Consider the following 13661-nt stretch of genomic DNA (forward strand, 5'->3'; position numbering starts at 1 on the left):
TAGCTCTTTCCGATCATCGGATGTATTCTCTCGTAGACAGCTTCAGTGCCCAAAACAAATGGTGGTCAGGGGGACTAGTCAGGAGAATAAGAAGGGCGTGGAAGAATTTCCAAGCAAGCTCAGTAAATTTTTGGCGACTAAGCTTTGCAATGTGAGGGTGGGCATTGCTAGGCATTGACGTAGAGGCAGTAGGTAGTGTCACTTTTCTCACGCTTTAGGAAAACTGCATCTATCAATTCCTGCTTTTGAGAAGATAGACTTGAACGGTCACGGGAAAAATAGATAGGAGAAGTTCATAGTACAGTATCCCTCTGGAATCCCCTCCAACAACACAGCAAAACCTTCTTTCCGCGCAATTCTCCTTTCGGCTCTTTTGGAGGTGGTTCGGAGCCATCTTATCTGCCGCGTATGATTAACATACAGCATCCACCTCTCATCTCCTGTAACGACTTCGCGGAAAAAAGTCCTATTTGTGTGGGCGCAAAGGCAGAGATTCTTGTCGCCAGCTGGTGGGTACTCAATTCGTGAGGACCCAAACCGACATAACTTTCCTGCTACCCAGACTTGAAGAAGTCTGACGATTGTTGTACGGACACACCCAAACGTCGTCGACAGTTCACATGTAGTTCCAATGGGTTTGTCTCCTCGAGAGCGTCACGCCAGGTTTCATCAACCCAGTCGGGCGACCAGAGCGAGATCGTCCTTCAACCCAAATATCTCCTGACTCGACAGTCTAACTGGATGCTTCATCTCTCTTGAACGCAGCACAGGTGTCAGCGATGGCGCCGCATTCGTTGTTGCCTCGCAGGAGTTTGTAGTACACGAAGGTTCGAACTTGACTTTGGTTTATTGAAGTCATGGTTTAATACTACTGAAATGCGCGCCCTTAGATACTTCTCTGGTATTAGTTTCTAGAACATTCTACTATATCCAATTGCCACAACAATTTCAATGCAAGACCTTTGGAATTCTGGATCAAAAAATAAATTTTAGTGCAAGACTTTCGGAACAACCTAATACCTTGTAAAATATTTCCATCAATCACAGATTTTCCTCTCAGTGCTCTCCTCACTCAATACTACGATAATCGAAGTTGCTTGGAATTCAAAGGAAAAAAGTAAAGGAGACTAATTGGCGTGAAAGGGCATGGTCCGTCGAAATTGTACGCAACCTTATATGACGACTCCGGATGACGCTACGTACTCGAGTGAACGGAACATCAGTGAGTTGTTGACGCTGTTTCTCCTGTTCGCAGACAGAAGCGACGCGTTTGCTTGCACCTGAACACGTCATTCGTTGTCACTTGCCTCGTTGGGAAATTCGATCGGCAAGGCGTTTCCGACGCCGTTTTGTGCGACATTTAAGAAGAGCTGGGTGCGATCGCTCTCATACTCGATCTATACCATTAACCATATCTTTGGCGGCTACCTAATATTGTCAATTTCGTGGTATGCTGCTTTTAACTTAGTAGGTCCGCCGATTACAGCAAGTTTCCCTGATACAGTATAGTTAATGACCAATTGCTGAGAATTTCGACAAATTGACGAAGTGGCTTGTACTTTCACTGCGGTTCGATTGTCCATAGTACATGGTGCATGTGGGTAAGTCGAAAATTGCTCTTACAGTTAACACGTTTAAGCTTTTTAGGTAGGAATGACTTTTCCCACCCAACAATATGTGTTTTTAACTTTTCTTTGAGCTTTTCTTTCCTTTTTCTCTGCTTCGCCATTTTACTATCTATACTATATTCTAATATTACTACTGTAGTGTATTCTAATATTAATATTCTATTGGATAATAGATTATAATAGATTCATTAAACGTTTGAGATAGGTTGTTAGTTTCAGGAAACGTAGTTTCTCAAGGCAATGCTTTATGAATTAACGGCCATGCAGTCATGTAATTTTTTAGTGGTGCTGAAAAATTAGTGGTACATGGATTCATGTTCTGCGATAAATTCTACAATGTTTATAAAAGCGCTGACTAAGCACAGCTTACTAAGGAAACCAATTGACTTTGTTTGGAGATATTCTGGAGGATTGAATTGTAAGACCAGTACTAAGCTTGTTTAGAAAACCGCCTCAAAACCCACATTTAGCAGTATCATGGACATTGCATCATACATAACTGAGGATTTTTCTGTTTCCGTAACTATATCCGGGGAGCTACGACGTGTCCTAATGATTGCATGAAATCCATATCGTGATAATTTTACTAGGGCTACCTTAGTAAACTCTCTTTTGACAAGTTTCTAGAAACTCGGGTGGAACACTTTGTAATTATGTAGGAATCCTTCAATTTCTTTATTTTTGAAAAAACATATGTGAAAAATGTCAGTAACCATACAGTCCCTATAAATCCTTTCCAAGTAAAAAAACAGCAAAAAGCTTGATTAGAAATTTATTACATAATTATTGCACAAATATTAGCATAATATTATTATCCACGACATTGCAGGATTTTTTTTCTAATCACGATAGTTTGGAAACATTGCTTTGAGCAGAAGGTCCACTTCTTTAACAACGTTGTCATCGGCATCGGTTTTGGGCGGTTTTTCGGCTTCAACTGAGTTTTCGGACTCTTTGGTGGCCGCCGAAACTAGTATGAGTTGGCCTTCTTGTGTTGCGATCTTTCGTTCTCGGGATTTGGGTGACTTCACCATGGGCATCTTCTCTTCTTTTTTGACAGCTCTAAGGAGATAAAAATAAGTGAATTCAAGTCTCAAGTGGAGATGATTTCTCGGGTACTAACGTTTTTTCATATGTGCATCCAATTTTAAAGATACTCGGTTCTCGTTGACATTCTTCACCTCTCCACAGGAACCAATCGTTTCGCCGCTGTATAACGTTCACATTGTTTCCGACCACACATTTTTCGCTATATGGAAGCTGAAATGATTTCGTAGGCTTTCTTCCAGGAGTAGGGGTGAAGCAGTCCAGACGAGCTCGATACCTGTTCAATTATAGTAGCACGAGTTGCTCCGCTGCATTGTAGTGGACAGAATTCAACGATTTCCTCAAGCTCTGCTTCATATTCCTACATATTAAGAATTAAATAGTTTTTGGTTTCTCAGTTCAACTTTTTCATTTCCATTTTTTCGGTGATTTGGTTAAATTTTCTCCTTAAGCCATAAAAAAATTGTTAATTGTCTCTGAAGAAATTTGAGAGCCACAGAAGCATTTCTCATTTTTAAAACTTTTCCTTTTAGAATATGAGGAAAGGAAGAAGAAGAACTCTTTTTCTTTTCCTTTTCTCATATTCTAAAAAGAGAAGCTTCTTTTTTTGTCTCCCAAAACTAAACGTTCAGGTGCAAAAATCAAAATAATTACCCAAGCACTAAAAATTAGGATATGTAATCTTGAGTAGAGACAGTAAGAGCGATAATCTCAACAATAGCAATCGAATAAAATCCTCCCCTTCCCGAAATTTGATCGAGTTTTTCTTCGTGTCCATAATTGACTGCCTGGTTCAGTCTTTCTAAGGAACAATAATAAACCTGTTGTCATAGTCGAATAATATCGAAAGAACTCAGTTTTTCAGCAGAGCTTCGCCTCATCAGCGTCGAAGAATTTCCTTCCTTTGAACAGGGGGAATTATGGGATTTATTACGGCAGCATATCTCTAGCATCGACGATGACTTGAAGTCTAACACAAAGATCGACGCAGGAAGACCCAGAATTGCAGTGAGCCTTCTAACCACAGATAATTCGAAAAATTTGTCTCTTGAAAATCCATGTGCAACGAGCATCGCAACTCTACGTGTTTCTTACGAAACTGTGACAGTGACTTGCGAAACTCTTTTTAGTGAAAAATCCAAGCAGAATTCTTGTGGGAACAATACTGAGGGGAAGAAATTCCCAGTGACATCAATTTTCGATCAAATATTTGCCAGGCGAACTCGACTTCGACGTGGAACGCGTGTTTCCATGATATTTATTTGCAGATGCGATTTTATAGATTTTGCGAGCTCGTTTTCAGGAATTTCGTTGTCCATCTGTCTTCCATTTCGTCACTTTATTTTGATGGAAGTTATATTTAGACAGTAGCAAATAACAAGGGATGCGTCAACGAATTCGTAAGTTTACGGTAGACGGTTAGCAGTAAGGGAGATGTTTTCTGTCTGTAATTGATATTCCTGGATAAAAAGTACAATGCTGACTTGGAGAAGCCGATTAGCTAAATAGAGATGGAAAGCAGTATCAAATCGTTAGTCTTGTATTTTTAAAGCGTGAGGGAAAATTTCGAATGAGAAATTGGTATTTCCACTTGTATGGACGGAAAAAGTCGAGTGATTTCGCTCAATAAATCCACTTTACGCGATTCAAGAGTTGCCTCGTTGGATGAACCAATTCCTATCTTGCCTCAGATTTGCCTCCTTTTTGGCGGTGTTTCGTTTTTCCTCGGTAACACTTGCTAACCACTCTCAAACCCTACCTACTCGTGGAAAGAATCCAACGTTAAAAGTTATCTTATCATACAGCATTTAAACCGGTCTGATTTTCTTGATCCGAGCCTTATTTCCAAGCAAAAAATTGCAAATCGTTGTATCTCATCACTTTTTTGTCTTCAGAGTAAAGAACTTTCAAGTGGTCACGGCCTCATTCGAAAGTGATAGATCTTCTTTAATCGGTCAACCTGTTAAACAGTTTTCAGGCTGTGAACGGGAATTACTGCTATAGAACCGAAAAACGAATTCACGGTGAACAATGCGAAATGAGGTAATGAATGATCAAAAAAAGATCTGTTCTTAGACCTTTCCATTAATCACGCAGAATTAAAGGCGTACTTAAAGGCATCACCCCACGAATCTGAGGTGGTACGGATTTCAGGTGGAATTTTCTTACACGGGATAGGAGAATATGGAGATGGGGGTAATTCCGCTCATTTCTTCCTACTTGCCGTAAAAAAACGGTCAAAAAGATGCGGCGCGTACACAAGGCTGGCGCGCTCCAATCGAACTCGTTGTAGAAAATAGTACACCGGAACGCTCGAAGCCGTATCTTCCGGGCCGTTTTTTACGCCAGCTAGGAAGAAATGGATGGAATCACCCTTCTCTCCATAATCTACGGACCCGTGTACGAATATTTCCTCTGAAATCCGTACCACCGCAGATTCGTGGGGTGATGCCTTCAACACTCTCCTCGGTTTTCCTTCTTTCGTTTCCAGATTTTTGTGGGCTCTCGGATTTTTTTATACTGAGGAATATTTAGGATTTTTTTGCTTCTTTCAATTTCTATTTTCCTGTTAGTATTCAGTTATTTTTTTAAAATTTAATTAGGCGTATCATGAAATGAACAGTGTTACCTCTTCAAAAACGGTAGTCTGCTGTGTAGTTCACGAATACTAGTGCAATAATTCCCAATTCTGAATAGTAATCCAAAAAAGTGCGTATTAGGGAGTTGCGTGATCCCACCACCACAACGATGCAATTCACTGCGGGCAACAAATAGAGGACGAGTCAGCGAGTGAAGCAGCTTTTGTTGCTTAAAGGCATCAGCCCACGAATCTGGAGTGGTACGGACTTCCGGTGGAGTATTCGTTTACGGGGTCGTAGATTATGGGGAGAAGGGTGATTCCGTTCATTTCTTCCTAATTCCCGTAGAAAACGGCCCGGAAGATGCAGCTTCGAGTGCTCTGGCACACTACTTTCTACAAGGAGTTCGGTTGGAACGCGCAGCCCTGTGCGGCGGCGCATCTTCCGAGCCGTTTTTTACGGCAATTAGGAAGAATTGGACGGGATCATCCTTTCTCCATAATCTACTATCCCGTATACGAATACTCCACCCGAAATCCGTTTCAGTTCATTTTCGTGGGGTGATGCCTTTAATCGAGTTCCACTAGCTAGATCGCGGACGTTGCACCATAGAATTGTCCACGTTCTCTCGCGTAATAATTAACAGGGAGACGAAATCATACAAAGCTCTTTCCACAGCTTTTTCTGGATTACTACTGGTAATCGAAGGTAATGGCGGACTACGGTTATGCTCAACCTACCTCTACCCCTATGCGTTCGTAGTGGGATTCCTACATCGTCAGATGCTGCCTTACGCTACGCTGCCTCTAGGTCTTACTTCTAGACTAGGATCATTTTAATTACAGTTTTTTGCTAGCAAACATTAATACCTGATAGCATCCATTGTCATTAATGGCTATCCATTCGTCTCTCAATCCGTCGAACTCCAACTTGCAATTACCGTTCCGGCAGATGTAATTACGCAACTCTAAAAAGTGCTGACATTTGGGCGAAACCAAGGACTATTTGTCAATATTACTTAATCTGAAGGAAGTGAAATCGCCTAGAAAATGGACATATTTTCAAAAAAGGGTCAGATAAACATGCCAACTCCTACTTCTTATCTCTTATTTCTCCAAGAATTTCCTGATAGTGAGGCACTACGGATTATTTCGAAGTAAATATGGTCAGAGAGGTAACACATGCAAAATTCGCTAAATACGAAGTACAGTAAAAAAGTAACCATCTGAATGCTCTTGAAGCCTCTTTTTGTTGGATAGGAACGGGAAGAGGAGGTTTTTCAAGGGGAAAATCTTCCATTTTAGTGTTCTGGACTCTCATACATTAGCCTTGACTTATTTCATAGTTTTCTTAGGGTTTCACTTGCTTGTAAATCTCGACCTTTCGATCGACATCCCCTTCGATACATAGCTTGCTATGCCATTGCACCTACCTCTATATTCAGCCCCTTCTATGGTTTACGACAATGGAACACTTCTTTTCTGCGCTGACGCGCACGACTTTTCTTTTATTTGTGAGTGAGGTCACCTAAAGATTCCAGCGCGATCATTTTTTGTGTTATAAAATTCTGATCGCAAAAAAATCTTTATAAAAATAATTCTGTCTTCGTCCAATCACACTTCTGTTACTGATGTCGCTGTTATTTTAAAGGAATGAGAGAGAGAAAAAAAAAACAAAATAGCTCATCAGAAAAGCAACGTTGATACATCATTTCTGTAATGTTAATGTAACAGATATAGCTATAGCTAATTTATTCTTCTCGAATTTCTCGTAACTTATTTTCTTCTCAGGACGTAACTCAGACTATGCAGTATGTCTTGGTTGGATAATAGCTTTGTCCGTTTCTAACCTCAGCGCCCAAATATTCAGTTGCTTTTCGACTTGAATGGAATAAAAATTTCCATTCGAAATGAGTGGACAATGACCGCACCCGTAGTTGTCCGAGCAAGAAGAGAAGGAACAGCCAGGAACAGCAGTATAGTTAATGGTGTTGGCAGCATCTCAGTGTACTATAGAAGTTACTTGGAAGTCCTTCAGCAAATATATGTGGAAATGGAGTGTGAGAAGCACTGGATACGTTAGAGAATCCAGAAGAATCCAAGGAAGAAGTGTCACAGAGAAGTGGGCGGTTGCCCCAATTTGGTGGTCAGCGAAAACTCGTAGAACAAACAGCGGCGGCGAAAACTTGGCGTCTGCGTAATGAAGTCGACGTTCGGTCGGGAAGAAATCGAAATGGTCAATCTCATTTCCCTTAATTCGTGATCGTTGCAGTTCTGGAATTCTGAGGGATTGCATTAAACGTATTGCATTAAACGTCTCGATGTACTAACCGTTAGAAAAATTCGTGCAGTACTGAAACCAAAGATGTCGCATTGAGACGTTTACTTATCTATTTATTTACTTATTTATTTATTTATTTATTCACATACACCAATGGAGCAAAAAGATAACGTGGAAAATCACTCATACCCTAACGTTACTCTTGTAATTATTTGCAAAATTTTACTTTAACCTCTTCTAGAACTATAATGCATTGCCTCAATTCTCCCGTTATTCGCCCAGCTTTTCTCTTTTCTAATCCCTGAATTCCAATAAACGGCGAACGTATGGGTTTCGAGACAGGGACGTGGGTGGGTAACGAAATGCCGCGTTTAGGGTGTTTAAAGTGTGCAGACTGCAAAGATATCTCTTGTTATTTTTTTTTGCTTAACATCTACTCATAACTGTCGTTGTTGTTGTGCTATTATTCTTTTTCAGCGACGGCGGGCGTAGTCCAGTTCCTAAAAGGTTCGGCTGCAAGCCTTTCACCCGTGCAGGTCGGTAAATTGCACCATACTCGCTTGTGAGGATAAAAGCACTGACTTGACACGTCGGCTTAAATAATGCTGGACACTTTATCCCTTCGATTTGTTTTTCAGCTTGACGTTTTACGAACATGTCTAACCCATACAGTGAATTGCGGCGGCTAGTCGATTTATGAAGTCAGTATTTTTTCTTTGCAGACGAGCAGGTACAAATTTATCGATTTTTCGAACCGATCGTGCAGTCCCGCAACCTCCGACCTCTGTGCTTCAGCCTGTAAAGCTATTTAGAGCATAGCTATCGCAAGAAAAATTCGTTATATAGTTAAATAAAGAGCCTACTTACATACTTAGAAGTCATTTCAGAGAATCACAGTTTTGAGAGCAGCGAAAAAGGATATCATACACAGTCATTTTAAGCTTAGCGGTGGCCGACTTATTCTAGTGAAGTCGCATTGCCGTCGAAGCGTTAGTGTCCTTTTGAATGCGAGAAGTTCCTAGAAGTTCCTCGAACATGTCTAACCCATACAGTGAATTGCGGTTCCCCCTCCCCCCCCCCCCATCACTCTCGTCGGGTTTCATGGATAGATCTTTTTGGCGTGCTTGTTCGTCGGACTCCATAAGGGGCAGAGCACACTGCTGTTAGGTAAGCCGTCATTTTTGACGAGAGAATTTTTCTTAATGGAGAGATCAGGAGAAAAGCGAGACCTGACTCGTATCCAACTGATTTACTTTTAAAATGGTGAATGCGATTGGAACGAAACCATCGGCTGCATCTTTTCCGAACAGCACTACTCGGTACCATCCCGTCGATTCCCCGACGTAAAGTGCCGTTTCGTTGCGGGACCATCTGCTGAATAACAATTTCCAGTGCTAGGGCGAGTTACATATGCGCCCAAACTATGTATATATCCAACTGGTGTACGACATATCTGAGCCAAGCGCTACTCCAATTGCTCCAATTTCTCGCCAGAGCGCATTTATGCAGGTCAAGTACGACGCCAATGTTTGCGACCTGGATGCAGAACCCTTCATTTTTGGACATTAGATCATCTACTTCTAAACAGAACCGAACTCCTCCCTTTAGGCTTTTCATGTAATTCATGCTTTCCTTTAATCAGTGCTTATTTGTGCCGCCAAACCGATGCTACTCACCAGTCCTAAGATGGCCGAAACACCTGAATGAAACAGCAAGACACAAAATGTTGCATCGCACAGTTTGCAGGTGAAAGTGCAACACGCGAAAAATATTGAAGCAGCGAGGCACAAAAGTCTACCTTTATCACTTGTGCTCCCGTTGTTCATCGATTCGGCCGAGCGGGTACCAGTAGCACGTACTTCCATTTGTCCCGATCGGGCGCAAGTGTTGCCCTGTGGCATCTCTTCTTGCCAGGGACTCGATGACCATCGTATTTTTCGTCGAAGGACTTCGTAAAGAGGTCTGATCACCTGGTCGGCGGTCTTCCTGCGGTGTGTTTGATGTGGCGTGAAATCCAGTTGCTTACGGTTCTGGTCCAGCGATTGTCGTTGAAAAGCATCACGTGTCCAGTCCACCTAACTTTGCTTTCGTTGGCGTATGGGACAGTGTCTCTAATCTTTGATCGCTGACGTAGGAGCGAACTTCGAGGTGTTGAATAGGTGAAAACAAAGCCGGGTGTTCTTGTTCTTCTTCACTACATCCTCGATGCTCTTGTATCCTCCCAAAGCCGCTCGTTTCCTTCTACCCAGCTCAGATATCAGGTCGTTCATCATAATGATTTCCCGACCCAGATATACATAGCTGGATCATTCGTATATATGCGTTCCGTTGAGCGTGAATCAGAAACCCATCCGTTCCTCATCAACATCGTCTTGTCTAGATTCAGATGAAGACCGATCTTTTTACATGTTTCATCAAATTCGGCCAGCATTCATTCCGCGTGATTGATGCTTGATGTTATTAGCAAGATATCACCAGCGAACGAAGATGTTGTAAATCCCGGACGTCCACTTTCACTCCCATGTTATCCTATCCCAATCCTCGCATCGCGTTTTCGAGAGTGGCACTGAATATTTTGGGTGAAGTTGTTTCACCCCGAGGAACCCACGTCAATAATGACATCATTGTAGAATATGGAAATTTTGGTCGTGAAGCTGCAAAACAACTGACGAGGGACCCCTTGGTTGTCCAGAGCATCCAGGACCGCTTCTGTCTCAACTGTATAGAAGACTTTCTTCAAATCGGTAAAAGTGAGACACTGCGACATCTTGCCTCCTCGAGATACTTCTATGAGTTTCGAAACGGTGTCTATGTGGTCAGTCGTGCTGAACCCTGCTTGATCGCATGGCTGCCCTTCATCCAAGACTTTTCATTCCTGTTTAGGATCGCTCTTGTGAAGAAGCTTGTAGATGACAGTAGGCAAATTGGGTGATAGTTGCCGATGTCTTGTGGGTCTCTCTTATACAAAAACACACTCATGCTGGTGTGATCATGAGTACTGGCGGTAGTTACTTCAGATTTTCAGGTTTGATTCTGTCGGGACCGGGTGAAGTACGAATCTTTACCGACATGATTACATGTCGGACTTCCGAAGGAAGGATCTCTGAAATGACATGTCCATGTTCACTCAGATGGTGAGAAGAAAGTGGACGTGGGTGTCAAAGAGATCTGAGTAGAAGTCGTGAATGATCTTCTCCATCTACCTTTTCGAAGCTGTACTTGTCCCATCTGGGGTCCGGAGAGCAGTCATTTTTGTTTTACGATTGGAGAAGTTCCGACGGGCGTAACGAATGTTTTTTTCCGTCTCTGCAACTTCAGCCAGTACTTCTGCTCTTCTCTCTTTGAGGTCTTCTTTTATCGCCTTTCTGCAAATCGACTCCATATGAAACTTTGGTGCAGCAGCGAAATCCGTTAACCTAAATCCTTTACTGACGATGATATGGTCTATTTCATTACGGTACCCTCCACACAGTGACTCCTACGTCCAGTGTAGAAAGGAGAGCTTCTGCAACTGCGAGTTCCCATGGATGGTCTTAGTCGTCATAATAAACTTGGAAAGCCTCTTTCTCTCTGCTCATTCCATTGAATGCCGCAATGTCCGATGTGAAGTCCTTTAGCCGTTTTTCTGGCGCCAATTTTGGCGTTGAAATTACCAATTATAACCTTGTAGAAACTACGATCTTCTCTGTAGAACTTTGTCTAGGTCCATATAAAAGGCTCCGACTTCGCAGCTCCTCGTAGCTTCTTCGTAGCCTGATATTGGAGCGTAAGCGACGAAGATTACCAAAGCTTACGTTGTACCACATCTAAACGTCCGATAAACTGGCTTAACTGATAACTGGCCTCTAAGCTGTTCGAAAGAATTGATGTTCACTGTCATATTCGTGTTTGTTTTTGTTTGTGGAGGACACCATCTCCACAAACTGTCGCATGTTCCTGAGAACAGATTTTCTCCAGTGTCATGCACGGCGGTAAGTAGCTGGCGTCGTCTCGTCTCGATCTCGATCCGATGACATCCTACTTGATCTTCATAGTTTGCATCATCAGATCTTGAATACCCTCATCCGATGCAAGCGTACGGGTGTTATAATTACAGATTGTCAACTAGTCCTTTTCATTTTCGGTAGCCTACACGAGTCCTGCAACCTCGTCTTTCCTGGCGCTGCCTTACCAGGCTTTCCTCTTTAATTAGGAATTATTTTCCGTTACTGTGTTTTGCATTCAAATTTAAAGCTTATGGGCAGGTTGTAGGCTTCTAGTCGCATGAGTTTTGGGAGAACTTTGCATCCTCCCGCAGTGGAGCTGTGTGCTTACTTGTTGGAAGCTACTCCAAACTGCCTCCCTTGCACCTTCTAGTCACTTGATTCCAGGCTTTGGCCGGACCGACGTGCGGTATACAACACCATTTTGAACCGATCCTCTGGCTAGCTGGCTCAGCAACAGGAGTCCTTTTCCTGCATGCATCTCAGGGCAGGTACAGCGTCGCTTTTTGACCGCGATTAACCTCGTATCCGCCACCTGGAGATGCGCCACGTAGCCTCGAGGCTAACCGGCTGAAACCCTCTAACGAGGGAGATCCGTGGATAAAAATCTACACATTAAGCAATATACCAACTGTTTCAAACTTAAACGATGAAGGACAAAGTGTCTGACGTTAGTGAAACCGCTTGGGATGCGAAAACTCACGACGAATCCTTTGTGGTTTATACGCAATGTGTGTAGCCCTGCAGTGATTTGCATTACGAGCGAATATGCTAAGACAGTGTTCTTATCCTCACAGACGAGTCTTTTACTAATTTATCGACCCTAAAGGAATGAAAAGCTCAGTTCACGTTAGCTGTCTCGAAACACTTACCGTGGAGACGCAGCCAAGCCCATTCCCATTCATTTCCTCTTTTTCGAACATGTATTGAATCGTTTTACTTTTTGAGTGACTTTTGAACTACGGTACCAGATTAACTATTGGGGTGCCTCATAGACAAAAAACATGTGTGACTGCATTTGCTGAAGTGACAAGAACGATGTTCATGAAAGCATTCAGGAAGGTACCTGTCTATATAGTAAATTAATTTCAAAGAAAAATTGAATAGTAAACATAAAAATTTCCGTGTTCGTCCATTCTACACTAACTGCACGAGTTGCTCAACTGTACTAACGGATTTGAACAGAATCATGACTATGACGGAACGGTCGTAAAACAGTAACAAAGAGTATCAATCTATTAAATTCTGTAATCATTGTGCAATTCATGGATAGGAAAGTGCTCCAACATTAACGCCACTTAATCCTACATTTGATTAAACTTTGAGATCAATCCACATCCTTCAACACGTTTTGTTGAACTATCATTTTTGCTATAACTATTAGTAAACTAAAATAAGATCGACTGGGAGTACGTCGAAAGATTCAAATATCCATTGATTATCCATTAGTCTATCTGTAATCTTTTTTACGCTGCTTGTTTGCCTTGTTATGTGATGCTTGCTGTAAATCCTTGCTGATAAGGGTTTCCGCCGTTCAGATGTAATCATGCAGGCACACTGTTGATTTTTTTTAAGCGGAAACGCAACGTACGTGCCTTCCACAAGTCAACAGAATCTCTAGATGATCTCTCTACTAACGATAAATATCAATAAATCCGATCAAAGTTTAATCAAGGCGAAATCAGGACGCAAACAGAAGAGAGGAGCAAATATCATGAACACTATCATGAACACATAATTCTATAAGGGTTATGATTCGGAAAATTTGGGTCCTCTTACAAATTGAAGCATTTCCATCCTTCTTCTTTTATCATAAAGGCCTTTATTTTAACAATTTTTTATTTCAGTAGAGGAAAGGATAATATCATACAATAGTACCTTTTAATCCAGTTACTTTTCATTTTGGAGGACTTTTTCGGATCTGGGGCTTTTAGATTCGGGAAACAAATCAAAAACTAGCCCAAAAGGTCAACAATCAAAATATAACAGTAAAACCAACAATTAACTGAAAAGTGTAATAATTAAAACCAAAGCCTGAGTCAAAACTTTAACTAAAACAAGAAGTTGGACCACACCTCAGGAAATTACCGTTTAATCTACAGATTCTTAGCAGTTATTCAAAGAGAACATTAAAAAGAGCTAGA

At 41.7% G+C, this 13661-nt stretch overlaps 1 protein-coding gene across 1 annotated transcript; it reads right to left on the reverse strand.

Moving 5' to 3' along the window:
- Positions 1–2467: 2467 nt before the first annotated feature.
- RB195_001966 (uncharacterized protein) lies at positions 2468–9435 on the reverse strand (the record flags this gene model as incomplete). Its single annotated transcript, XM_064198992.1, has 5 exons — positions 2468–2690; positions 2752–2888; positions 2953–3036; positions 6124–6221; positions 9333–9435. 5 exons carry the CDS (start codon positions 9433–9435, stop codon positions 2468–2470), a joined length of 645 nt encoding a protein of 214 aa, XP_064054873.1.
- Between the last annotated feature and the right edge of the window lie 4226 nt (positions 9436–13661).

Source organism: Necator americanus, chromosome IV, assembly GCF_031761385.1.
Source record: "Necator americanus strain Aroian chromosome IV, whole genome shotgun sequence".
NCBI classification, from domain to species: Eukaryota; Metazoa; Nematoda; class Chromadorea; order Rhabditida; family Ancylostomatidae; genus Necator; species Necator americanus.